This window comes from Podarcis gaigeae, assembly GCF_964106915.1.
Source record: "Podarcis gaigeae genome assembly, chromosome: 12".
Classification (NCBI taxonomy): domain Eukaryota; kingdom Metazoa; phylum Chordata; class Lepidosauria; order Squamata; family Lacertidae; genus Podarcis; species Podarcis gaigeae.
Genome location: NC_139688.1, coordinates 25,858,377 through 25,886,150, shown reverse-complemented (window position 1 = coordinate 25,886,150; position 27,774 = coordinate 25,858,377). Strand labels below are relative to the sequence as shown.

At 43.3% G+C, this 27,774-nt stretch overlaps 2 protein-coding genes across 6 annotated transcripts in view; one reads left to right on the top strand and one right to left on the bottom strand.

Moving 5' to 3' along the window:
* The window catches only part of ABCB1 (ATP binding cassette subfamily B member 1), a 64,266-nt gene extending 51,196 nt beyond the window's left edge, over nt 1-13,070 (top strand). For all 4 annotated transcript variants that reach the window (XM_083704640.1, XM_083704638.1, XM_083704639.1 and 1 more), the window contains 9 exons: nt 44-127; nt 1,569-1,772; nt 2,236-2,336; nt 3,967-4,107; nt 4,901-5,057; nt 7,279-7,476; nt 8,910-9,116; nt 9,322-9,468; nt 11,136-13,070. In XM_083704640.1, coding sequence (XP_083560766.1) covers nt 44-127; nt 1,569-1,772; nt 2,236-2,336; nt 3,967-4,107; nt 4,901-5,057; nt 7,279-7,476; nt 8,910-9,116; nt 9,322-9,468; nt 11,136-11,342 — 1,446 coding nt within the window. In that variant the 3' untranslated portion in view covers nt 11,343-13,070. The remainder of the gene's footprint in view (nt 1-43; nt 128-1,568; nt 1,773-2,235; nt 2,337-3,966; nt 4,108-4,900; nt 5,058-7,278; nt 7,477-8,909; nt 9,117-9,321; nt 9,469-11,135) is intronic.
* Nucleotides 12,817-27,774, bottom strand: part of CROT (carnitine O-octanoyltransferase) — a 24,825-nt gene continuing 9,867 nt past the window's right edge. For both annotated transcript variants that reach the window (XM_083704912.1, XM_083704913.1), the window contains exons 6-17: nt 27,331-27,439; nt 25,214-25,307; nt 24,994-25,119; nt 23,085-23,186; nt 22,267-22,350; nt 22,048-22,155; nt 21,169-21,299; nt 19,591-19,714; nt 17,895-17,973; nt 16,621-16,714; nt 15,345-15,464; nt 12,817-14,041 (exon numbers count right to left, since the gene is read on the bottom strand). In XM_083704912.1, coding sequence (XP_083561038.1) covers nt 13,921-14,041; nt 15,345-15,464; nt 16,621-16,714; nt 17,895-17,973; nt 19,591-19,714; nt 21,169-21,299; nt 22,048-22,155; nt 22,267-22,350; nt 23,085-23,186; nt 24,994-25,119; nt 25,214-25,307; nt 27,331-27,439 — 1,292 coding nt within the window. In that variant the 3' untranslated portion in view covers nt 12,817-13,920. The remainder of the gene's footprint in view (nt 14,042-15,344; nt 15,465-16,620; nt 16,715-17,894; nt 17,974-19,590; nt 19,715-21,168; nt 21,300-22,047; nt 22,156-22,266; nt 22,351-23,084; nt 23,187-24,993; nt 25,120-25,213; nt 25,308-27,330; nt 27,440-27,774) is intronic.

Genomic DNA, 27,774 nt, shown 5'->3' with positions numbered 1-27,774 from the left:
CCAGGATTGTGTTGGTACCTTAAAATATATTGTGTATTTCTAGGACATTGCTTGGTTTGATGATCCTAAAAACAATACTGGAGCATTGACTACAAGACTTGCTCTTGATGCGTCTGAAGTAAAAGGTGTAAGTAATACTCATCTGTACCCTCCCCCCAATTCTCATTCTCTTGATGATTCTACGTAGTTGTGTTGTAGGCTATCCAGTGCAACCCTCACACCTGAGTTCCACATGCTAACTAAGTTTGTACGTGGCACTAAACCATATTTTAGTCATTTCCAGTTGTGAATTTCAAAGACACTCCCAACAAGAGATGACTAAAGCGAGAGGCTTAAACAGGCTGCGCTCAAAGGCAACTTTGTTGGGTTTTTGTGCAGTTGGAAAGTTTATCAATAACTGAGAAGTAGTTTTGCAGAAACCCTGGACATAGGCATCACTTCTGAGACGTTGAACTTGACTTAGAGTTGGGTGGGCTGTCCAGTTCTAGCAAAGCTCTCGAGGGAAGCAGGGGAACAATACGAGAAGATACCCTGGACAGCTCCAAAGTGGCCCTTCTGGCGGAAGCTTTCTTTTCCTAAGGCAGCTACAGAAAACTCTCTGTGATTGGGGATATAATAGTATTGCAGGGACACATTCTCTGAGTTAGAGAAGGATAGCAGGACTGTGTCCTCCAGATGAATAAGGAAGGGTGATGAATAAGTGACTCGCAATTCTCTTCCCCCACCCCCAACAAGGAAATAGCCTGAATCTCACTATCGTCAGAGTATTCCTCTTCTTGCTTCAACCTCCATTGGCTCCAGCCAGCATGACTAGTGATCAAAGATGATGGGAGGTGTAATTTAACAACATATGGAGGTTCTTAGGTTTTCCATCGCTGATTTAGAGAAACCAGCTTCTACCAAGTTTCTCCACTCACCTCTTGCTTCTAGGTCAAGGTTTCTGAAATAATTTTTTTGCCACATGCTTCCTTAGCCCTTCACAGACCAATGCATAGTTTCAGAGGCAGCACTGAGGGGTATGATGAAGCCTTTGGATGAGAGATACTATGGGGTTTCTGTAATATTTACTTAACTTATTTACTCCATTTATATCCTTTCTCTAAGAAGCTCAGGGCAGCATACATGGTTTCCCACACTCCCACCCACCATTTTATCCTCCCAAAAGCCCTGTGAGGTAGGGTAGTCTGAGATACAGTGTGTGGCTCAAGGTTTTGTTACAAATATACGAACAGACTATTTTGGAGACTAACGGGCACTACTGCAGTGGGCAGCAAATATGCTAACCTTGCATCAGATTGCCAGAACGACTTTCTGTACCCAAAGATACTTCGTCTTCAGTAAGTGTGCAGCAGTTTGCCCTACATTCTCCCTCTGTTCCATTCTTCTCAAATAGAAATGGAAAAAAACATGTTGCACTGTTCTGCCTTGTCCTACTAGCTGAGGAATGGCATGTTCACAAACTCTGGGAGGCGTTGTACTCCAAAGCCCACAGAGAGATGTTCAGCCATCAGGAACACCCCCCCCCCCAAAAAAAATTAATACATGTTGTTTCCCCCTCCTTCATTCAGGCTACAGGGGCCAGGCTAGGTATGCTTGCCCAAAACATTGCTAACCTCGGGACAGGAATAATTATATCATTGGTGTATGGCTGGCAGCTGACCCTCGTCATCTTGGCTGTTGTGCCACTTGTTGCCATTGGAGGACTCATTGAAATGAGAATGTTGGCTGGACATGCCAGGAAAGATAAGAAGGAACTTGAAGGTGCAGGGAAGGTAAGTCTCTGCTAAACCATTCCCTCTGACAGCAAACACAGCTGGTTGAGTGCCACCAGAATTAGAACCAAAACAGGGGTGCTGAGAAACAAGAGGATGGTGTCTCACCTTCATGAGACTGAAAACCAAAGAAGAGGCAGAGAGAAAGTGAGAGGATCCTGCACTTTCCATATCCCCTCCCTTTTGCAGGTGCTTTAATGTGGGATCAGAGTGCCATTTTGAGCAAAGAGAAGAAATCCCGCTATAGTAGACTTGCTGGGCTGTGACTGGTTCTTGGAAACAATTATGCACTGGTGCCTGTAACTGCTCCTTGAAGATCAGCCTGGAGCACTTCAGAATCAGTGGAGAGCCACACTGTAAGAGTGTGCTGGTGTTTTGCTCTTTATAGCTCTTTCCTCAAGAAAGTCATACTTGGGGAAACTTGTTGCTTTCCCACTAGCCAGTGTGTTTCTCTCTCTTACAGATTGCAACAGAAGCAATAGGGAATATCCGAACGGTTGTTTCCCTTACTCAGGAAATAAAATTTGAACAAAAGTATGGAGACAGTCTGCAAGGACCATACAGGTAACAGCCAGCGAACGTTTTGATCAGCTCTTGAAATGACATGCTTAGGATTTTGCTGTTAAGTCTGGATCTAACTTCTTAATTCTCAGGACAATTGCTTCTCAAGTTTGAGCCAGACTTACACTGCTGTCCTAACCGTGCCTTCTCGGAAGTTAGTCCTGTTGAATATGGTGGGGCTTACTTCCAAGCAAAATGGGTTAGGGTTGCAGTCTTAGTCATGCCTTAAGAGTAGACCCACTGAGCTCATTCACTCTTCTCTAAGTATGACTCAGCCTGGATCCAATCCCAAATGTTTTGTCCTGAGTTCCTTCTTGTGGCTTGTTCAAGTGGTGGCCAAGCAGTCTTGCCTTTGCCTCTCAGGTGCTACCCTTGAGAAATATAGCTGCCCATTTGGTGCGAGAGAAGGGTTGCTGAAACTGCTCTCAGAGTTATGAGCAATCTTGTCAAATTGTATAGAACCTACTCAGGTCTTGTACGGTTTTTGGAGATACGGTCTTCCTAAGGCAGATGCATTTTAGAGCTTCTGGTTGTGCCTTGGAACAAAGACTTTTTGGATATCTGTTACAAAGAAAATTAAGACAATCGCAGGATCTGAACTGCCATTTGACCAAATAATTATATATTGTTAAAATCTTATTCAAATCATTGTTTTATTATAAGATACCTAACTACTAATTCACTTCTTGACTGCTGCTTGCATAGCTTTAAGCTTCAAATGAAAAAAAGAAAACCTCTGCTACTCTGGATGAATGGCTTTTAAGAGTGGCCCTTCAGACCTCTCTGTCTGGCCCTTGGAACTCTGAGGCCACACCTTCTCTCTGCAAGCCACACCTCTCACTGGTCCTGTTTTGCCTCTGATGCAGCCTTGCCTGGCTGCAAGGTGTCCTTGAATCGGATAATACTATAGGAAGAAAACCTTTACATTTATTGCTTTACCCTCACTGGCATATGGTCTCTGGAAATTTGCCCAGAACCCAGAAAAAGGTTCCCCACCACTGATGTCATTAGTTCTGAGACTGGCAAACATCCAGAGCTAAATTTCAGAGTCCTGGGCAAGATTTACAAGTTATATTGAACTCATAGCTACCCTTCAAGTCCATAGTATCAAGGACAACTTACCTATATTTGCATGCCAGTGCTGTGCATATTCCTGCCTCCCCTTCCAGCAGCAACCAATGATGTGATCTGTGGGAAATGTGAGTGGCAGGTAGGTGGTTGCACTGCAGCAGGGATATCATCTAGCTGGCCTTATGGCTCTTGCATAAGAGAGCCAGCGTGGTGTAGTGGTTAAGAGCAGTGGACTCGTAATCTGGTGAACCAGGTTCGCTTCCCAGCTCCTCCACATACAGCTGCTGGGTGACCTTGGGCTAGTCACACTTCTCTGAAGTCTCTCAGCCCCGCTCACCTCACAGAGTGTTTGTTGTGGGGGAGGAAGGGAAAGGAGATTGTTAGCCACTTTGAGACTCCTTCGGGTAGTGATAAAGTGGGATATCAAATCCAAACTCTTCACTTCTTCTTCATATTATAGAGCTGTTGCATCTCATACAGAGCTTCCCATGTTTTATACTGAGACGGCCGTAATGTGTGAATCAACACACAAATAAGCAAAACACCCTTCATCTCGTTACAGGAATTCCTTAAAGAAAGCGCATATCCACGGACTAACTTATGGCGTTTCCCAAGGCATAATGTACTTCACCTACGCCGCTTGTTTTCAATTTGGTGCCTTCCTTGTGGAAGGGGGATACATGGATGCTAAGAACGTTTTCTTGTAAGATCTCTGCTGCTTTTCTTTTTTTTATTGGGGTTTAAAAGAAACAAACTATCATAGAATCAGCAGTAATATAGGTGTGGATTTTCCTGCATTTTACCAGGGCTTGAGGTTGCTTTCTCAGCTGATATATGGGCTGGATCAGGGTGGATCTATTTCCTAAATCGAAGCTGTATAATTGATGGAGGAGAACTCAAGCCTCCCCTGCTGCTCCTTTACCCCAGACAAAACTGGCCTGTTGGGTGTTCACATGTGGGCTCTATGCACTTAAAATCCAATGGCCCTGGACCTGAAATGCATACTCTGTACCCCAAAGCCAATATGGGAATTAATTCTTTCTTTGGAGGTCCACATGCTGGGTTTTACATATGTATGTCAGATTACTGGCTCGTTAGACCAGGGGTGGCCAACCTGTGGACCTCTAGATTGTTGGACTCCAACTCCCATCAGCCCCAGCCATCATGGCCAACAGTCTCGCATCATCTAGAGGGTCATGGGTTAGGCACCTAATCTAGTGTAAAATTGTCTATTTTGACTTGCAAAGACTCCCTGGGGGAGTCTTAGGCAGAGGACTTTCACATCGCCTGCTATCTATGTCTTCTAATGGGAAGTGCCGATATTTGAACCTAGGACAAGTGCATTGGTAAAGGGGAAAAGTCTTGTTCCCCTTGTTGCATGTAGCCTTCATCAGAGAGATCAGAATAAATTCATTACAAAAATGGAAGCAGGGTAAAAATTTAAAACTATTATTATTATTTTTAATTTTTTAAAAATAAATTGTTTGCACTTCTAGGGTATTCTCATGCATTGTCTTTGGTGCCATGGCGCTAGGACAGACAGCTTCATTTACACCAGACTATGCCAAAGCGAAGATATCTGCAGCTCACATGTTCCAGCTGTTTGAGACTGTACCCTTAATAGACAATTACAGTGTTGAAGGACACAAGCCTGTAAGTTGATCCCTGGGCATTTTTGTATTACCTTCCAAGAAAACACAGAAAAAGTTTCAGCACTTGAGTTTGTTGCCTTCTGGGTTTGAAGCTTATGAGCAATTCATTGATGGATCCAGAGAATTAGAATTTGTGCCATTTTCTTCCTATTGATGTAGTCTTAACACATTTCCACCGTCCTTCTCTGTTTCAATTATATATAGGCTTTGTTCATGGTCCAAGCTTAGATGCAGTTTTTAATGGGCAATCTGGAGACATAGGGGCCTTCAGTGCTGGTTCAGTTATTGTATTTTATTGATGGATTGATTTAAAAGCACTTCTAAACCACACAACATTTCAAAAATCTCTGAGTGGGGTACACTATGTATGATATAGGAACATTATCCATTAAAATGAAAATACAACCTGATGCTAATGAAACAACAATATAAAACCATATAAAAGTAAATGTGACAAATTCAGGAAATTCATTTACATAAATCAGGGTCCATTCTTAAGAATCAAGGAAAGCCTGGGCAAAAAATTAAGTCTTTATGAGATGCCTGAAACCAGTGATGGCTGATGCTTCGTGCATGGCAGAGGGAGGGGCATTTTGCAGTACGGGGGTAATAGCAAAAAACGCCTGTTCTCGGGTCATCGCCCAATGATATTTTGTAGGCTGTGGTACCATTTCCCCAGATGATCTAGGTGATCTTACTGGTCTCTGCCAGTACAGGCCATCTTTCAGGTAGCCTGGTCTACATTGATTCAGAACTTTATATGGTAAGAACGATACCTTGGACATGGCCTGGTAGCTGATTGACAGCTAGTGTAATTCCCACAGCACAGGTGCAATAGATGTACCTCCAGATGCTCTGCTCAACAACCTAAGCCACCACATTATGGACCCAACCCAGTGCATTACAGTAGTCCAGTGTTTCCCAACCTTGTGCCTCCAGATGTTTTTGGCCTACAACTCCCATCATCCCTAGCTAGCAAGACCAGTGGTCAGGGATGATGGGAGTTGTAGGCCAAAAACATCTGGAGGCACATGGTTGGGAAACACTGCAGTAGTCTAATCATGAGGTTACTGATACATGAATCAACCCTTGTCCACAAGCTTGTGAGTCTATACCATACTCCAAGCAATGCCCACTGTAGTCTTGGATGGCTGCTACAACAAAATGCCATATACAGACTTTGTATTTGTAGTCAACTGCAGGGGGAAGACGTCACTCACTATCTGTTAGCTTGCACCTTATATAGAGACCCAAGAGATCACTTTCTGAAACATCTGTTCATACAAGCAAGCAAATACACCCAGGCAGAAATGGTCCAATTTCTTTTGAGTGACAATAATAGCTTTGTAACACACACACAGAGTGCAGCCCTTTATGCACTGGCTGCCAAAAATTTAAAAAATACAGTGGTGCCCCGCAAGACGAACGCCTCGCAAGACGGAAAACCCGCAAGACGAAAGGGTTTTCCGTTTTGGAGGCGCTTCGCAAAACGAATTTCCCTATGGGCTTGCTTCGCAAGACGAAAATGTCTTGCGAGTTCCTGCGGGTTTTTCCCCCCTTTTCCCCTCCTTTTCCTAAGCCCTAAGCCGCTTATCAGCTGATCCGCTAAAAGCCGCTAAACCGCTAATAGTGCTAATCCGCTAAGCTGTCAATGGGCTTCCTTTGCAAGACGAAAAAACCGCTATACAAAGAGCCTCACGGAACGGATTAATTTCGTCTTGCGAGACACCACTGTAATAATCAGGAAACATGAATAAGATCATTCAGAGGTATAATTTGAAATTAAGCCGGATTTGAGTTAGTTGGTTCTCTGGTAACTTCTCTTTTACGTCTTGGATGTTATAGATGTATGAGCCGTATCGTTTTATTGGTACTATGGGCTTGTCATTTAGCAAGAACAATAAACTTACATCATTTAGTTTAAAAGCAGTTCCCATACCGTACTTGTCCTTCGGCCACCCATCTTCATGCAGGGAGTCAGCCCTCAATCTCAACTACTCCTATAAAACACTGATTTCCAATTTTTGAAACCGTGCGAGATGCAGAGATGGAGCTGTACTTTCTCATAACATCAAGGGGATGTTGCAAATTCCTCTGTGTCCGCCTCAGTTCCACCCCTTCATCAAACTATTAATGGCATTTCCAGTCCACGAGGTGCTAACATGGAATTGCTTGGCCATTTTTTTCCTGTAACAGGCAGGTCTTGTTTATTATCATTGTAGGACGACTTTAGCGGCAATGTCGCATTTAAGCAAGTAGCCTTCAACTATCCTACCCGGCCTGATGTTTCGGTACTCCAAGGACTGAGTGTGGCAGTAGAGAAGGGGCAGACCTTGGCTCTCGTAGGAAGCAGCGGCTGTGGAAAGAGCACTCTGGTCCAGTTGCTCGAAAGATTCTACGATCCCCTCAGTGGAGAAGTGGTAAATTACTCGGCTGAGTTTTCCACACACTTTGAACACAGAATATATTATGTAACACTCATTCTCATCCATTTCATAGCAGGGATGCACCTTCTCACTTGCAAAATGGAGCAAAGTTTGAGGCTGCATACAAACCATACATTGGAAGTACATGAGAACTGTAGTTTGTGAAGGGTGCTGGGAATTGTAACTCGGTGAGGGAGTAAACTACGGTTCCCGGGATTGTTTGAGGAAGCTATGACTGTTAAAGTGATATGAGTGTTTTAAAATGTATGGTGTGTATGTGACCTAGTAGTAGTAGTAGTAGTAGTAGTAGTAGTAGTAGTAATAATAATAATTAATAATAATAAAAAATAATAATTTATTTATACCCCACCCTCCCTGGCCAGAGCCGGGTTCAGGGCAGCTAACACCAGTAAAGTTACAGTAAAAACATAATGGAGGGGGAAACCAATTTAAAATACAGGTTAAAATGCAGCCTCATATTAAAAGTAGCCTATAGATCAAAACCATAAGGGGAGGGAAACATAAGGGTCAGACTGAGTCCAAACCAAAGGCCAGGCGGAACAACTCTGTCTTGCAGGCCTTGCGGAAAGATGTCAAGTCCCTCAGGGCCCTAGTCTCTTGTGACAGAGCGTTCCACCAAGTCGGGGCCAGTACTGAAAAGGCCCTGGCCCTAGTTGAGACCAATCTAACCACCTTGCAACTTGGGACCTCCAAAATGTTGTCATTTGTGGACCTTAAGGTCCTCCACGGGGCATACTGCCAGCATTTTTTAGACAGATGTTCTGCCTACCTGTTTTCGTTTTTGGATTGACATATTTTTTCTGTTACAAAAAGTAGGCACTGCAGGCAGCTCTCTTTGAATCTGAGAGTTAGGCAGTCACCTCTACTCTGCTATGGCTCCTCAGTCTCTCTGCTCCTCCTCCAGGCTGCAGCCGGTACTGCAGTTTCAACCCTGCTTGGAACTCTCATGCCACTTGCCGTTTGACCCAGAGAGAATGATTTGCTTTAGGTGGGGTTGTAACCTGTGTTCCCCACCCCCGAGACTGTAGGACAACTCCCATCAGGCTCAGGCAACATGGTCAATGGTCAGGGATGATGCAGGCTGCAGTTTAACAGTATCTGAAGAGCTAAAGGTTTCCTAATCACTGACCTAACGCTACCTGGTGTATTCCATGACATGATGATATTTAAACCATGCTTTCCTGGTTCAAAGGTTGTATAATCCTGTTTACCTGAATGAGCAGACATGGTTAGGACTGCAGCCTAAGTCTTACCTAAACTCTCAAGTTTTCATACGTTATCAAAATGAATTGGAATAGCGTTTGGAACGTCAGACAATACTTTTAAACAACTGCGCACTATGCATAACAGAAATGTTCATTAACAGTACCCTGCTTCATAAAACTGACCAAGTCTTCTTTTTCCAGCTACTGGATGGCAACGGTGCAACACAGTTAAATGTCCAGTGGCTGCGATCCCAGATTGGAATTGTCTCCCAAGAACCAGTCCTGTTTGACTGCACTATTGCAGAGAACATTGCGTATGGAGATAACAGCAGAAAGGTGTCCTTTGATGAAATCGTTGAAGTAGCCAAAGCAGCCAACATCCATGCCTTCATTGATAGCTTACCGGATGTAAGTGCATAAGAAAATAAGACGAGCCTGCTGCATGTGTACACACTCACACTTCGGAAATGTTGATTGGAGAACTAGGGGGGGGGGGAATAAAACTAAAGTCCTATTATGTTGCTGGTATATCTAATGGGACTGAGGTAGATAGAAGTACAGTATTATGCTAATATAAACCTGTCTTTATTGGATTTATATTTTTTGCACATAGAAATACAATACTCCTGTAGGTGACAAAGGGACTCAGCTCTCTGGGGGTCAAAAGCAACGCATTGCTATTGCTCGTGCTCTCATCCGCCAGCCAAGAATTCTGTTACTGGATGAAGCAACCTCTGCACTTGATACTGAAAGTGAAAAGGTAAATGTTTGTATTTATATTGGGTGCATTAAAGGCATGGGTTGCTAGTCATCAGGGTTTCACTTTATAGCATACCTGGGTCTGCTCTGCAACAGTTCTAGCCTAACTGGGCGGGTCGACAATAGTTATTTGTATAGTAGCACTTTGAAGTATTCAAAGTGTCTTGCATATTGTCATGCTGGCAACAAGCCTGCAAGCTAAGTTAGCATTATCTCCTATAGCAGAGGCGGGCAATTGGGAGGGGCATCACCTTGCTTAAGGCCAAATTTATAGCTCAGCCTCTTAACATGTATGTTACACCACCTCAATTGTGGCTACCTAAGAACTGCCAACCTAGAAGTTCGAAAGCAAAGTGCAAGTAGATAAATAGGTACCGTTCTGGCAGGAAGGTAAGTGGCATTTCCGTGCGCTGTTCTGTTCACCAGAAGCAGCTTAGTTATGCTGGCCACATGACCCGGAAGCTGTACACCAGCTCCCTCAGCCAGTAAAGCGAGATGAGTGCCACAACCCCAGAGTCGTCCGCAACTGGACCTAATGGTCAGGGGTCCCTTTACCTTTACGAACTAGAGAGGGGCTAGCAGGTCAATACCCTGGGCAGTTGGCATTTTGGTTGGCATCTGTCTCTCTCAGAAGACAATGGAGGAGTGTGCCTTTGGGGGTGAAATCGAACTGTTGGAAGGTTATAGCACCTGCTGTGGCTGTAGAGACCGATGCAGGAGAGACATGTTTTGCTGCAACAGGAGCATCCGGTTGTGCAGCTGCTCCTGCACCCCAGGGTTTCTTCTCTCTGTGCTCCTCCCAGCAGTCATTCCTCCTCTGGTCCCTGCCATGAATACACATCTTGACTGTCTCCAGGCACTGCGTCTGCAAGAGTTTCCCACAGGGCATTGTTGACCTACCAGCCTTTGTGTCATGTTTGCAAACATCTTTGTAACACAGCGTTGGTCTGCCAGTATCTCACTCCTGCATGTTCCCATGGGAGGACACTGTCATCTTGTTGAGCTTAGGTTGGGCACCCTATCTAGTTGTGAAGAGTCTTTTACAGCTGATGAGATCAAATGCCTTCTCCAGGTCTATGAAGGCGTCTCTGCTCTCAGCATTTCTGCTGCAGCCAGTGCTGTGAGGAAATTGTTTACCTCTGAACTCCAAAGCCACATTGTGACTTGGATCTTGTCAGCGTGTGAGTGTAATCTGAGGCAAAGGCTTTCCCAGTGGTACTCAGCAGGGAGATTCCGTGGTAGTTGTTACAGTCATGGCAGTCACCCTTATTCATGTTGAGAGTCACAGTGCTGGAGCCGTGCATGTCTTGTAACACTCTGCTATCAACTAAAACAAAAGGGCAGGTGGAATAATGTCGCATTGCACAACAGGCCCTTCCCCCCCTTTACTCTGCTTGCAAACACCCTGCACCCCCCCCCAAATCTGCCCCTAGTTCCCCAGTTCTGGCCATGATTTGTTATGATCTAAGGTGGTAGGAGGTTCTTCATTCTTACTATGGTTGCTCATTATTTTTCCGGTGGTGCATTTACAAAAATGTTCAGTTATGAAAGCTTACACGATTTCCTCATGGTGGTGAAATTCCCTTATTTAAAAAATATTGTTCACTACTTGAATCTCTTTCTATTTCTGTTTCCCATTCACTGAAAACAATTTTCTGTTTTTAACAGGTTGTCCAAGAGGCTCTGGATAAAGCCAGGCAAGGCCGCACCTGCATCGTAATAGCTCACCGCTTATCAACAGTGCAGAACGCGGACAGTATAGCAGTGATCCAGAACGGGAAAGTCAAAGAACAAGGAACCCATCAACAGCTACTGGCTGCAAAAGGAATCTATTACACTCTAGTCAATGTTCAAGCAGGATCAGCCCTTGCATAAATTAAAACAAAAGCAGAATATTGCTAAAGCTGAATTCACTTCTTGAGATGGCGATTGCAAGAGGCACTACTTGTATCATCACCATATTAAACAAAATAAACCAGTATTGGTGGATGGGCTGAATTGCAGCAAGGCTTCTCAAACCGAAGCTTTTCCTATCTCGATCCATTTTATACACTAGGGTGTGCTTTACCTTTCGTTCTCAGCTGTCTAGAGACACATGTTTGCTGTCCTTTTTCAAAAGTTACAGTTGTTAGATCACTCCAAGGACTTTGCTTAAAAATACACACACCTGAAAGTGAAAGAACGAGACAAGCCCTCCCTTTCCTTGCACCCTGGAAGCCAGAACTACAGACCAAGAAGAAATGTCGACATCTGAATGGCTAATTGAAGTAAGACCAACTATTATCTACTAATTTAAAAATGGACAATTGTGCCGGAGCAACATTGGTGAGTACTCTCAAAGCCAACTATGTTGGGTTCTCGGTGAAAAGGACTTTTATGAAGTCTCAGTTGGTGATTGTCAGACTTCCTGGATTGACCTTGGCATGGCTGCAGTGGAAACCTCACTCCATTAAAAACGTTTCTTTATAGCTTCCTCACAACATACTGGGAAGCAAATCTACTTGTGTGGCTGTTTTCATTCGAGACTCCTGAAGAAGACCATAGAGCCTGACCTACCTAGACTGTCCCCCTCCCCACAAATGCACCAGTCAACAGCATCTGCCTGTGGGAAAGAGCTTTTTAAAGCTTTGGTGGGCATTGCTACGCTCTGTGGTAATAAATCCTGCAGTTAAACTAAGAGCTGCATGAATAACTCCATTCTGTTCTTTAGTAGAGGACTCCCAACTTCTAGTATTACTGGGAGAACTTTTCTGTCCACTTTCTCCAGAACATGCCTAATTTTTATACACAAAATATATCCCTTCCTACCCATTTTCTCTTCTAAAGCCCCCAAATGTTGTCACCTTTCATAGAATCAGGGAACGGACCTCAAAAGACATCTAATCCAATGCCTCTGCAATGCAGGAATCTCAACTAAAGACTCCATGACAGAGAGCCACCCAACCTCTGCTTAAAAACCTCCAAAGGGGGTTATACTGTTGAACAACTCTTCTTCCTAATGTTTAATAGAAATCCAAGTTGCTCCAGCTCCTTGATCATTTCGGTTTCTTCTCTCCGCATCTTTTCCAGGTCCACAATATCCTTTTTGGGATAAATGACTGGATTTTACAGTTTACCACTTTTTTGTATTGCTTTTCATTAACTGACAGTTGCATTGTGGAAGAATAGGGTATAAAGAGATATGTTTGAAAGATAAATATCCACATTAAGTGTTCTGAAGAATTTAAGCACCATATGGGTTAGGGGAGTTTGACAAGTTTGACGGGAGTTTGACAAGTTTGACAGGAGCCTGCCTGCCTTCTTCACAATGAAGTGTGTATATGTACATACAGATTAATCAAGCCAACACTGTCTTTGATGTGGTTTTATTCCAAAGAGAAGAAATTACATAATTGATAAAATTAGGAGGGGGTGCTTTGTTTTAAAATGCTAAGGAAGTCCTGAGAATTTTGCGGAGCTATACGCGTGAAGCAACAGTGGTATACATACTTTCTAATAATCACCTTATATATATATATATATATATATATATTTTGCAAGCTTTCAAGTACAGTTTCATTTAATATTCTTATTTTGGAAAATAAAAGCAAAATTTTAAAACAAGTTTCGCACATGATCATTCTGTTCAAAAGCCTTTTTTAAAGTGGTGGTTTTTGAGTTGCAAAGATCCCATCACAGAAAATAGGACAGTAGTGAAGAATCACATAAAGAAATAATCCCAATACCTATCATGATTACTTTACACCAGGGGTGACTAACAGCCAGCCTGGGGAGGGGGGGGGCTTACCCAGCCCCAAACCAAGTTTTTCTGCCATTCTTTTTTTTAAGGTAGAAATAGTATTGGGGTCCAAATCATTCCCCATCACTAGACTGATAATTTGATGAGCAGCTGGGTGCTTACCTGCCTGAGAGTGTGGCAAGTGGGGTCTGTATGTGTGTGCGCGCATGCATATCCACTGCTAGCAAGCAGCTCATGTAAGGCTGGCCAAGGGTGATTTTTTTTGCCCATGGTCCAGAAAAGGTTACCCACCCCTGCTTTAGAAGCTAAAAATTCTAAGAGCCATGATAATCATCCTGTCTTGAAAGGAATCATGATTCATAATCCTTGCAAAGGCACAGAGTGTGTACCATTTTCTGAACTACCACTGATTCGCTCATGTTTTTGCATTGCTGAGGCTTGGTTTAATATTGCATAGTTTCTACTAAGAGTTTGTCATTTTGCATTGATGTTGCAACATTATTCAAGGAAAACTATTGCATTGTTATTGCAGTAAAGGTCATTATAAAAAAAAGAAGAGTTTTGCATTCTCTCTGCCTATGTTCAACCGGAAAGTAGCTTACCTAGTTGTAAACACTCCTCTTGGCTTAAACTTTCCTTCCTCAAGTGTACAGGATACACAGACATAGTAATTGCACAAAGCATTAAAGGCACTATATAGTGTCAGCTTCTTCTCTACAGCTGGGCTGTGCTCATTAACTTGACCATGTCCTGTAAACACTGGAACAGAATTTGACACAGATTTTCTGCATCCGTCTCTGAACATGACTTCCAGGTGGTGCAGGCCACAACAATCCTATCAGTGGAAATGTTAAAAAACCAATTGTTTAGATAAATAGCATTCTAAAAATCAACACAGATGTTCAGTCACATATGGATGAAGCTGCTGAGCACCCAGATAATGCCATTGTGATTTGACAAGGCGACATACTATACACAGCAATTCTGAATACTAGTATTCAATGGCTTCAATGTAAAGGGTATAAGTATGGAAGAACCATTTACACCCTTAGCTAAAATGTCTGGATTTCCAGGTCCGATTCAAAGCACCAGTTCTGACTGGACCTCTTAGTATCTCAGGGGAGCACTTTCCCCTGTATCCCCCCCCTCCCAGCTCAAACACGCTATCTGGTGAATCACACTAGGTCACTTTTATATTACAAAGTCAACTGTGAATCCAGAATCAGTTATCTTTCTCTACTAGCACATTCAGCATCATAATGAATACCATGGCCATACTAGTATTTCACAGCAATGAAAATATTACAGTATCACCAGGACAGGAACAGAAATAGCAACCCCGAGTTCTCCTTGAGATGCTTGTTGTACTTCTCATTCACCCTTGTTTTTCCCCCTTGAAGGACATTTCCCCCTCCCATTCTTTAGGGTTGCCATACGTTCGGAAATTCCAAGACATACAACGGAAGACTCTAGTCTGAAGCAGTGTCTGGGCAGAAATTGGGGAAATGTCTGGGAAAATCTGGACATATGGCCAACCCATGTCGGCAGTCTCATTTTTGCTGCTGCTGATTTTTCCTAAATACAGTGGTACCTTGGGTTACATACGCTTCAGGTTACAGATTCCACCAACCCAGAAATAGTACCTCAGGTTAAGAACTTTGCTTCAGGATGGGAACAGAAATTGTGGTCTGGTGGCATGACAGCAGCAGGAGGCCCCATTAGCTAAAGTGGTGCTTCAGGTTAAGAACAGTTTCAGGTTAAGAACGGACCTCCAGAACGAATTAATTACTTAACCCGAGGTACCACTGTAATAGCAAAAAATGTCTTTTTTGAGATTTGGTAAATAAAAAAGCTCAACAACTTTGGGTAAAACTCACCCCCCCCACCCAAAAAAAAGAAAGCTCAAAAACTTTGTCCCCCCCCCCCAAAAAAAGGAGCAACCCTACATTCTTCCTCAACCCCTCCTTTTTATTTGACAAAAATAAAAACCAGTTAAGTGCTGGCTGTGAGGGCAGCCTGTGATTTTTGGTTTGCCTACTGAAATACTGCCAGGGCTGATACTTTCACTGACGATGCACACAGAGAGAAACGCAGAGAGCAGGTATAAGTTGTTGAGTTGGGGCTAAGAGCATCCTCACCTGTCATCTCTAATTCTGTAGAAACAGCCGTAGCCCTGGTACACCATTGGAACCACAGCGCCCCCAATTCTCGTGTAGCCGACGAGACTCGTCGAAAGCACAAAGTTCCCACCTCCCCCGCTGCGAATTAAAAAGAAACACGATTGCAGAACGAATCGTTTCCATCCAGAATCAAACAAACACCCGGGGCTGCTTTCCCTTTGATCCTTAGCAAGCTACACCAGAGGAAGTGAATGCGCTCTCATCAACATCAAAGCATTAAGAGAGGTTGCCGTAGGTCAGGCGGTTGGTCCATCTAGCTCAGGGTTGTCTACACTGACTGGCAACAGCTCTGCAGGGGTTTCACAGAGACAAAAGAGTGGGAAGGGACCGCAGGGGTCATTGCTGTCCAACCCCCTGCAGTGCAGGAATCTTCTGCCTAACATGGGGCTCGAACCCACAGCCCTGAGATTAAGAGCATCATGCTCCACCAACTGAGCTATCCCAGCTCATGGGAATCATTCCCAGTCCTACCTGGAGAAGATAGGAATTGCAAAGCAAAGGAAGAGGAGGAACTAGCTGGAAGGTGGGTGGAAGTCCTCTCTTTCTCTGCATCCTTCCTGGTCCAGCAGCAAAGACTCAAGAAAGCACCAGGTAAGGACATTTTTAAAGGGAGCACTGCAAGTTACACAGCTGTTCTCCAGGCTCTGCTGGAGCATCTGGGACTGCTCAGCCTACAAGCAGTTGGCCTTGTCACCAAGGCAACATTAGCAGCTGCTATAGTGGGCTGTTACTCATCCTGTTTCCACCCAGTCAACCCTGACAAATCTGCCACGCTGGGATTTGGTGCGAGATTTGCTGAGGTGTCCCACACTCCCAAAGGGACGTGGGTGGCGCTGTGGTCTAAACTACAGAGCCTAGGACTTGCCGATCAGAAGGTCGGCGGTTCAAATCCCCGCGATGGGGTGAGCTCCCGTTGCTCGGTCTCTGCTCCTGCCCACCTAGCAGTTCAAAAGCATGTCAAAGTGCAAGTAGATAAATAGGTACCGCTCCGGCGGGAAGGTAAACGGCGTTTCCGTGCGCTACTCTGGTTCGCCAGAAGCGGCTTAGTCATGCTGGCCACATGACCCACATGACCCGGAAGCTGTCTGCGGACAAACACCTGCTCCCTCGGCTTATAGAGCGAGATGAGCGTGCAACCCCGGAGTCGTCCGCGACTGGACCTAATGGTCAGGGGTACCTTTACCTTTACCTCACTCCCAACTGTCAGACAAAGGCATAGCATTTTAAAAGGTACCTTCTAGAGAAAGCAGGATCTGAGAAGAGTTCTGGCACAGGAAGGCTATGCTCCTTTGACAGAAGCAGGAGACCTAAAAGATGACGGTCAAATCCTGTAAAGAGAAATAATAATCCCATGTGGTTTAGATGTACTGTACGGATTTCTTACTCACTGCTTGTCTCAATAGCCAGCTGTAGATTTTCACAGCTCTCTGTGCAAGAGAGTGGGAGAAGTATAGTTCAAGCACTTTGGCAATCTTTAATTGGTTCAGCCTATTGGCCTCCTGATTACAGCAGGAGCAGTGGCCAAAATGGATTGGGGATTATGCTTATGGCCATCTGTAGGGATTTCTCAATGGTGTGTGTGTGATAAATACTGCAAAGAAAATATGCAAATTAGCACAGAAGAACTGGTCAACAATTTCTGGTAAATACGGGGTCTGGATGGTGACAAGGCCTAAGTAGGCCTGGCCTCTGATTAACATACATTCCAGGTCAACTCCTGTTTCCCAGTGGGTAAATCTGCTGTCTCTCATGTCAGGTGATGCTGTGCTTTGCAGTCCCAATTGTTGGGACATCAAAGTGCAGCGCAGCAATGTTTGATGGCCCTTTTCAAGCAGCCTCAAGCTGATCCTTTAAAAATCTCCAATTTTCAGACGTTTAAGGAGCAGAATGAGGTCACTTCAAAGAGCAGCACTGGGAGGAAGAAACTGTTTCCATTATATGCAATCTGCTCCTCTGTCCTTCAGCAAGGTGCACTCTGACCACCCATCATCACCTGACGGGCAGGTGGGACTACATTCTGCTCCAGCAGTGGAGTGATCAGGAGCCCATTTTAAGCTTCCAGTTGTTCCTTTGAAGCCCTGTCATACATGATGTCTAGCTTTGGGTGGGTAGGCGTGGCTTCCCCAGAACAGCCTAGCAGGCCAAATCAGGAGGCCTAATGGGCCAGGACTGGTCTGCAGGTCAGCAGTTCCCTACCCCTGTCCGGGAGACTTTCCTTTTAAAATGAAAGCTGGACATCAGAGAATTATGGCACATGGGGGAAGTTAACTAGCCGTCTTGCCCCCTACTATGGATGCTCATGAATTTGCTAAAAGGGTAGCAATGACAGCAGTTTATGCTCTTAGGAGGCAGAGCTTGCTGCCTCCAATGCATGGAAGGGTGAATTAATATGCCATATTTTCAGCTCGGTTCAGCAGCGTGTCGCAATAAAGAGGTGGAGAGAACACAAATGCCAACTTATCACACCAGAAACATCCCTTGGCAAGCGTCAAAAAAAAAGGAAAGTACCTTTTCCATTCTCGCATTCTTTCATCAGTTTATTGTGCTTTGCAAATGCCTTCAGCATAAGCTGTTTTCGTTGGCCGAGCTGCAGAAAGTTAAGAAAAGAAAAATCATTTGAACGGACTGTGGCGCCCAGCAGAATAAAACTGAAGACTCCTCCCTCAAGCAAGACGCTGGGGGAAAAATCGTACATCCCTGCTGTTCCCCTCTAAGCCAACTGAAATTCTTCCTTGTCGCCGTTTATGACCTGCAATCCCTGGACAAAACGAACACTTTTAGAGTTAATGCAACAACTTAGGGCACTTGTCTATTTAACAATACATCAGCCAGCAGGAGGGAGTCACTACCTTTTCATAGCCGTGTCCTGCAGAGATGAAAGGCGAATCCATACACAAACAGTGAGCATGCATTGTTTTATTAATTATCAGTACGTACACTCAGTCAAGTCATGGAGGTCTTACCCAGGTGGCATTTGCTCAAAAAGCACTGCAAAAAAGAAAATGCAGCACACCACCTGATCCATACCTTAGGCCTGCTTCCTCGCTATCCATTATAGCTATGCTTAAGGAGTGTCAGGACAGCAGGACCCGCTCCATTGGCTCAGCAGACAGATGAGCTGGTGTTTCTCTCCTCCTCACCCCTTAACTGTTAGCTGCCATTTCCTATGGCTGCAACAGAGGGAGAGAAGGCGGGTCCATCACATTTACTCAACTGAGAGATCAGCTTCACCTCCTCCTCTCCCAGAACTGTTTCCTTGCAAGCTGATCATCAGAAGAACTAGCTAACCATCAGAGTGGATCTCTTAATTTGCTTGTTTTCCTCAATGGGACCAGGTAATGCTTAAATATCCATATATGCTAAATGAACAAAACCTTGTTTTATGTTTCCCCAAACAGCCCAGTGAATAAATGTGGAAAAGATCCTTAAAAATGGCAATGGAAAGTGACCGCAGCAAAACTGCAAGATGCCAAACTAAAATGGGCACAGAATGAGCCCTGTAAAAAGGGATAAGCTTTATTACACCATCTCTGGCTGTTTGTTTTGCAACAATCCTGTGGTGTGAGAAACCTGAACAGAGCCCTGTGGGATTTCTGCAAATTGAAATCCTAGCTTCCAAGTGCCCAAACTGTTCAGTTAATAGTGGATGAATCCAGAGCTCCAATGCAAGCAAAACACAACAGTACAGTGAACAGAATGAAAAGCAGGAGGAAGAAAGGAAGACCCAAAAAATGGTAGAAGTGAGATGGCCGCCTTATTTCTCTGCCAGATTTCTAATTCTTACCACTTGATAGCAAACTGCAGGAGAGAGATCTATCGCTGCCCCACTTAAAAACAAGGAAATCTAATTCCAGTGAAACAATATAGTTTGTTCTGCATTTTAAAAACAACAACAAATGGCTACATCTCCCATGGTGAATGGGTTTAGTCTTAGGTCTCAAGTTGTGTGTTACATAACATGATTGCTTTAGTTTTCTCTACTCTCTGCCATGGAGAAAGGTGGTGAATGGGATGTATGAGGCAGCAACCAAGATTTAACTACCAAGGGAACATAAGGGCTTATGTATCCACTGGATTTGAACCTTTATTACAAAAAGGTTTGAATAGACAGCCTTGATTCCCACATCCCGGCTGCTTTTCATAGCAACAACACAAAGCATGCAGAATTGGAAATTCTAAAGTACTTATCATTATCAATGCTTACAGTAAAGGCTGGATCTACCATGGATTTGCACCATTCAACAGCTTCCATGGTGCATGGTCTCATAGTCTCTGTCCGGCCATGGTAAAAACGTCTGGTCATAGCAGTTTCATAGCAGCAACCTGGGCTAGAAAAGAATGTTAGGACAATTACAAAAAAGAAAGCTCCCATTCCACTTGAATGAGAAAGTATCCAATTGTTCAAGCATGTTTTAAGGAAGTAGCGGGGAGTAAAAGGAGACAGGCAAATTGGAAAGCTTATTCAGTAAGTAAAGTAAGATTTTCAAGGGCAAGAACAGAAGGTGAATGCATGTGAACCTTTAAAAGCAGCAGCATAATCACAGTGCATTCGTTTATTAATTATATTACTGCCTCACCCATTCTCTAAGTAGCTTATGGTGGATTACACCGTTTCACCGCTTTCATTTGATCTTCAAAGCAACTCTCAAGTGGGATAGGCTGAGACTAACAGGCCACCCACTGTGCTTCCAGACAGAGAGAGTATTTGAACCCAGGTGTGGACCAACTCCTGCAAAGTTGGTCATATGCAGCATGTCTATTGGGGGATGGAGAGGGGATTATCACATAGGCATAGGTAAAGACAGTGGCAAAAAAAATTCCTTGCTGCTGAACACAACATTTCCAGCATGGTTGCATGCAAGCCACTCTAAATGATTAAATGATGAGTGACCATCTGCATTTATCATTGGTCGATGGATTGTGCAAATAATGGGGGTGGAAGAGAGGTTACTGGAGGTGTAGTGAGGGTATATTAAAGATCCTGCCGATTCAATGTTTTAACAGAAATCCATATATGAAAGAACCAATCAGACCAACTGATCCAGAAACATGAAGGTAATGGTACTGCTCAAGCCATCAACACAGTGTGTTTGCGTGTGAGCTCTGTGCAGGAGCTCTGTTAGGAGTGCTGGACTGGATTTTGCTGGTGCAGGTGCCCAATCTTCCAATCTCCCTGCCGGCACTTTTACGCAAGCTTTTCTTGGTGGTGAAGTGATTGCTTCCCAACAAAAAAAACAACAACAATTCCAAGCAGCCAATATTTTAATGTAGCTGTGACTGGGGAGCAAGGTATCACAGTGGAATACTGACTGACATCGTCAAAAATGGCAGGGAGTGGGGATAAAACACACCCCTCACAAAGGATCCTAATCCTCTCTGGCTCCTTGGTGTGTATGTGAGGGGCCTTGCCCCATTGGCAGCTATTTTTCGGGTGCACCTACTTTACGTCCACCCTTTGATGACTACCCCGATATGTACTTTCAGAGCAGTTCGTACTGCGACTGCTTTAAAAGCACGTATACCAAGGCAGTAGTCAAAGCCCCAATGTCTCCCTACAGAGCCTCAAAATCCTTCAGGGACATCCCACTTTGTTTAGGAGGTCCGCATGCTTTTGAAGCATCCTGTTGTATTTCAGGCTAAATTCAAAGTGGCTGCACACTCTCTTGTATAGGTATTTTTGGGTGAGCTACTAAGGATCTGCTCCACAATTTACATCATCTAGGAATCAACATATTCAAAGTTATTTGATTCCAATTTTGCCTAGATAACTTTTTTTTCTTACTGTCCGTGACGTTTATAGTACGCCAGTTGGAGAGCAAGCTGAACAAATGTATCGGGATGCAACTGCTGTTTCTTGATCAGTGCTTTGCCGAAGGTTGTAAAGGCGTAATTCACCACCTCTATGTCAGACACCTGAGAAAAACGAAAATGCTGTCACCACAGGATAAAGGGCGGGAACCCAAACCCAAAATTTCAACTTCCAAACTCTACACAATAACGCATATTGACTATTCTATTTCCTCCTTGCCCTCCGCACCCCTTACATAGCACTATTGGATTCAGGTGAAAACAGGAACTCGAATGCATTCAAATCTTACTCTTTTTTTTAAGATCAACCTTTTTACAATGCAACCCTATGCAAGAAGTAAGCCTCACTGAGTTAAACTGGACTTGCCTGGAATTAAGCAGATACAGGACTGCAGCCTTAATTAAAGGGGCATCCTAGATTAATTGCAGGTAGGGGGCACCATCTAAAACCAAAGGAAGCATGCTATTTCTTTCAAAAAGATTGTTCTCATTGTTTACCAGTTTACGTAGATTTAGAGCTCAATCCTATGCAAGTTTACTCAACAGTAGGTCCTATTAAGTTCAAAGCATGTGTGCACAGGATTTTAGCTCTAATCAGTTAAAACCAATTTGATACAACTGACTCGTTGCTTTAATCAGGTTGCAATAATTTACAGTCACAAATAAATTGCTGTGGGAGAGAAGGAGGTTTGTACTAATGAGTTCTGAAAGCTCTAACGTTTAATCAACTGTGCCTGTTCCCAGATATCATTGTGCTTTGAGAACTCAGTGAAGCTGGTCAGGCAGCTAACCCGCGACAGGTCTAAATAAAGGAACCTGTGTCTACAGAAAAAGATGCAGAGTGAGGACATACCTGCTTCTCATACTGTTCCTTAGAGTGCGCAATGTTGTTTAGCACTTTCTGATCCAACCTGAACACAAGTTCCTCTGGCCAGGGGATATCCCGCACTTTGTCTGGTCCCTGTTTTTCATTTCAAAAGATGAGAGAGCAGTTCCAAGATTTATTTCAATAAACGTGAGGATCTTATTATTAACTGGCATAGGATAGGCTGGGACTGTAAATCTTTCATACCTTCCACCTTCCCTCCGACTCAACAACCTTGGCATCGATGTAAGAACAGAGGACTACCAAAACCATGGCATCTAGAGGAGAATGCTGGAACATGCGCAAGACAGAAATGGCTGTATTAGTGCACCATAAACTTGGGCCCAAACTTACTGATTTTGATTCTTTGGCATTCCTCCACAAAAAGACTCTCATGGTGTAGCACCAGCAATGTTTTGTATTGCAATGATAAACCACCATAAACCAGAAGGTCTGGCTTATCAGAAATGAGTAAGCGTGCTGGCGAACACTGAGCAATTCCTCCCACTTTGCTACTCCCATAACAAGAGAGTCTTGGCTTTCCTTTATGTCTGTAACAGTGATTACGTTTTGTTGCTCCCTAACGAGCCATGTTCCTTAGCCAACCTGAAGCCATGTTTTGTTGTTGGTTTTGCTGACTAGGGAGTAACAAACCAAGGCTTACTGGTGTATTCCATTTGCAAGGCAAAGTGGGACTGTTCAGTCAGCATACTGCCCTTTCTAGATAAACCACACAGGGCCTGAAAATCTGGTTTACTGTTATGTGCAAATGCATTCACTGAGAGTTTCTTTCATTATGTTATGCTTATTTTTTATTCAGTATTTAGCTAGCCAGCTCAGACTATAAAGCAACTTCTTTATAAATTGTTATTTATTTGAGGTATCTGTGAAAGCAGAGTGCTAAAACAGAAACTGCTATTCAAAAAGATACAACTCCTTTTTTACCACCAACTCCCCCCCCAAAAATGTAGCATTTAAGGAATACAAAGAATTGATGGGGCCTCAGGTAAAAAAAATCTACTTACATCACAGTTTGAAGCCAACACTCCATTTGAGAATATAATGAGATTGTAGGATTTGTCTCCCCAGCGTAGCGTTGGATCTCCCAATAGAGCCAAAGAGGTGATCTAAGTCAAAAGTTAACATTTAAGTTCCAAAAGAAAAGCCTGCAACGTTACCCTTGACAAAGTTGGCAAAAAAATGAACAGAAGATCAAAATGAAATCATACAGTTCCCATACCACTTGGCTGCATCTAAGGGTGAAACGAGACAGCAAATTCCCGAACTGCCCTTTGATTCCTCCCCACCCAGAACTGCAGGCGCCATTCATTCATTACAGAACAGTATGAAACAGTTTGCACATTAATTTGCATTATTTTCCTCCTCTCTCTTCATTCCTTTTCAGTTTTCTTTCAAGTCTCTTACACTGATGTGGCTGGATTCCTGAGGAAGGGGGGAGAGGGTGCCTGGAGGATATATATACTGCATGAAATTTCTCATTTCTTTGGACTTGCTGTGGACTGACCACGCAAGTGCCTTCTGCTATCCGGAGAGCAGAATAAACTCTTTCTCTGAATCAACCTCAGTGTCATTTCACTTCCTTCCTCCCTCCCGGGAGCAACGCAGACCCCACCAGTCGGTAAAGTCTAATAAGGCTACAGTAGACCACTAGTTTAAACTAAGTGCTTCAGCAGAAAAGTGGCATTTTGATGGAGCAAAGAAAGAACAGACTAACAGTTGCTCAAAATACAGTTGTACCTCGGCTCCTGAACGCCTTGGGAGTCAAACGTTTCGCCTCCCCAACGATCGAAAACCAGGAGTGCATGTTCCAGTTTTCGAATGTTCTTTTGGAAGCCGAACGCCCGGTGGGGCTTCCATGGCTTCCGATTCGCAGCAGGAGCTTCCTGCAGCCAATCAGAACCCATGCTTCAGCAGTCGAATGTTTCAGAAGTCGAACAGAGTACCAGAACGGATTCTGTTCGACTTCCGAGGCATGACTGTACAGTTCTTCTTCTCATTAGCTCTTTTCAATATAGACCAAAGTATTGATTTACACGTATATGGGGAGTGCATTTGCCTGTATACACCAGTATTTTATAGAACTAAATATTGAAAAGGTTGAACTGGAGATGCCAAGCTCCCAACACAAGCAAATGGTCCTCAGCCTCATTTGGAAGATGTGTTTTCTGACCGAAGTGTATTATTAAACATTACAAGCACTTGCCCCCCAAAAATGCAAATTAGCCCTAAGAAATGACCACAACACTCCCACAGTTCAGTATTAGTTATTTTTAATGCTAATCAGTGTTTTCCCTCTTTGCCTGTACTCGAAAGCTGCCTGTAGAAACCATGTTGCTATATAACCACTGAAAGAAGCTAAGATATAAAAGGCATGAGGATTAATTTTGATGTTTAATTCTGATGGTTGTTTTGTAATCATTACTGTGATCCTGCTTTAATATTTTCGTCGAGTTGGGAACTGTTTTGTATTTTATCAGAGTTTTTGTTGTATAGCATCCAGCTGCACAGGTCTCATTCTCGCTCCCATTTGACATGCTCCTGATTTTGGTCTGAGCGAACGGCTGTTTGCCCTCTCATGATACATGCTACCTGCTCAGGAGCATAACTGCTCTGCAGACACTTTGGTGTTGTGCACCATGTTCATTTCCACTGTTTACTTGTGATATGCTGCAGTTTGTCCTGTGAGCGCAGGAGAGGATTATTTAGCAGAGGGTGGGCTGTGCCAGCTTTGTGTCAACATTGATACTGCCTGATATGTCCTATCTTAAAACAATATCATTATATTAGGGTAATTGATGGGTGGAGCGAAACCTACAGCCTCCACCACAACACGAGGTGAGCCAAATGTTTATTTAACATGAAGCAGGTTATTAAGAACTGCACAGAATATGGAATCCAGCAATCCATAATTACCTCTGTATAATTTTCAGGTGTAGCTTGAGGACTCTGTTCATCGAGGGAGACTACAAATACACTGCTCTGTATTTTTTCCAACAGGGACTGGTTCTTTGGATCCAAGTTGATAAGATAGTCACGTGTCTAAGAGACAAGTGTAGTCATGATTAAAAATCAAAAAACACATCAATCCAGGCAATCACTGCCTCCACCACGAAAACAAATGAACTGTACCAACCTTTGCCCATGGGGTTCTTTCCTGAGATGTTAAGGCAGCCAATCCTGGCCCTTTGGGTTCATTTTGGCATCTCTCTTTGATGTAGGAAAGTTGCCTTGAAGGATTAAAAATAAAAAAATGAGAAATTAAAGCTAGTTAGTGGTTCAGGTGCAAAATATCAGTTAAGGTGCTCTCTTATGCCTGTGATTACCCAGAACTTGAAACTAACTAATTCAAGTTCCAGTGTCCAATCAGCTAGGCCACCTTGCCTACCTTCATATGCCCACATGCTTTCTCTCAGACCCCACTAGGAGTCTAAGATGGTCTGACGAATTGTTTGCATGCTTTCTTGGAATTCATTTCAGATTCATGCCTTTTACAACTATATACCCATGGCAAAAATTGCACAGAACTACTCGTTCCCCACGATTTCTAGGAGACGCACCTATGCTCAGTGGATCTTGCACTACTTCTCTGTGGAAATATGTCCTTACAGGTCAACATTCATAGCGCAACCACATATGTGTTTCTCTTTTCTGCACGTTCTCTTTTTCGCCTTGAGTTTTTTTTTTTTTAAGTAATATTTTAATTGCTCTCTGTAGTGTTGCCTTTTCAGAGAAAAGGGGATAGAGGTCAATTGTTGTTTCTGCAGTAAGGCCCTTTAATGCGGCTGGAAACAGAACAGTGTCAAAATCTCCTTTTCACCACCACATTCACAGATACCATGAATGGAAGAGATGGTAGTTTTCAGGAGATGGGGCACAAAAGATTGAAAGGAGAGGGATAGCTGTGGCAGCAGTGGCCCTTGTAGCAGCTGCTGTCTGGAAATTGTCATCCCCTCCTGCCTTTCCCACCGCACATTTCTCAACAGCACACGCCTATTAGCTGTACTCTTAGGACACTCTGGGGAGAGGGCAAATGGCAGCAGCTGCTGCTATAACCACTCAGCCCATTCAACTATTCAGAGAAACCCAGAGAGGCACCCAAAATGGCATCCTGTTTTTTAAGCCCAAAGTTGTCATTTGAATTTAAAACTATGGTTCAATATAGCACTAGTTTATTGAGCAGCATCCACCGCCATGGATGAAACTCTCACTGAGCCAAGGTCTCTTGCAATAGTTTGCTCCTTTTCAGCTTTCGCTTCTTTTATTAGTTCCTGTTCACTACACTTGGGAAATTAGTAGTGACTCACAATGCAATCAGTTTATTTCCTTTTTTCATGAGGCTGGAGAAAAGCATTAGTTTTATTTCTTTTTCTCTTTTCTTTTCTTTTCTTTTCTTTTCTTTTCTTTTCTCTTTTCTTTTCCTTTTCTTTCTGAAATCAGTAATTGAAGCCTGTTCCCATGGGGAGCAGAAGTCGACTAATTAAGAGGCAATTCATCATGAGTCCCCCACGTATACTGAACAGGAAACAATAAGAGGAGCAGAAACTTCAGGGAGGAAATTTTTAAAGTCACAGTAAGCCCTTAATAGTGTCAATATCACTTTGCTACAATTGTTTTTGGGTTTTTTTGCAATAAAATGCAAAAAAAATAAAATGTCACAAATCAGTCAAAACAGAAAACACTGGAATGCATTGATCTTGTAATGACGTAATGGTCCTCCATAAAAAGTGAGTGAATAACGGATAGGAATTTTAGAGGAAGGAGTTAATGTGAAAGAAACATAATATAGTCGTACCTTGGAAGTCAAACAGAATCTGTTCCAGAAGTCCACTCAACTTACAAAATATTCGAAAACCAAATCACGGCTTCTGATTGGCTGCAGGAAGCTCCTGCAGCCAATCAGAAGCTGCGGGAGCCCCATCAGACATTCGGGTTCCAAAAGAATGTTCCAGGGCATTCTGGATTCAAGGTACGACTGTGCAGCTCATGATGAAGTGGAACTCTATCAGAGTACAGTCCACAAAACACTACTGCCATGCAGATGCCATTTATTTCAATGGAGCTTGCAAAACTCCTTTGAAGATGTATAATCTTCCTTGCAAAATGTTCCCTCAGTGATCTCATGGAGACATTTTTAGAATACAAATGTTACTTTTTAACATGTTGTGTAACTCACATTAAATCTACATAGAAACAAAGTAACAGAAACAAACTTGATCATTGATTTTTAACTTGTACTTATTGTAAATATACCTAGAAATCTCTGGTGGGCTCAATAATTGACGATCGTGTACCCCATCAAATGCAAAAATTCGACCTTGGCACAAGACTACCAAGTGAGATGGGGATTCACCTTCACTGTCTGAAAGAAGAAAAAAGAAAAAAGCCTGTGAGCATGATGCAGTCACTGCAAAATGCCAGGTAAGGTGCTGCAACAAATAAAACCAATACAAAAACCTCTTTTAATCATTACCCAGTTCAATGGAGAAATGTGTTTCTCAGTCCAACACAAGTCTGCACTGCAAAGATAACTGAAACAGAAAAGCTCTATAGCATGATGTGACAACACAGCTGAATATTTAGGATTCTCTGCAATGTTTACTTCTGGAAAGGAAGAAATAAAACATAGCAGGTGTTGGGTGCATTTTGTTTTATCTGGATGAATACTGGAGCGATTTCCAGCGGATGCTTGGACAC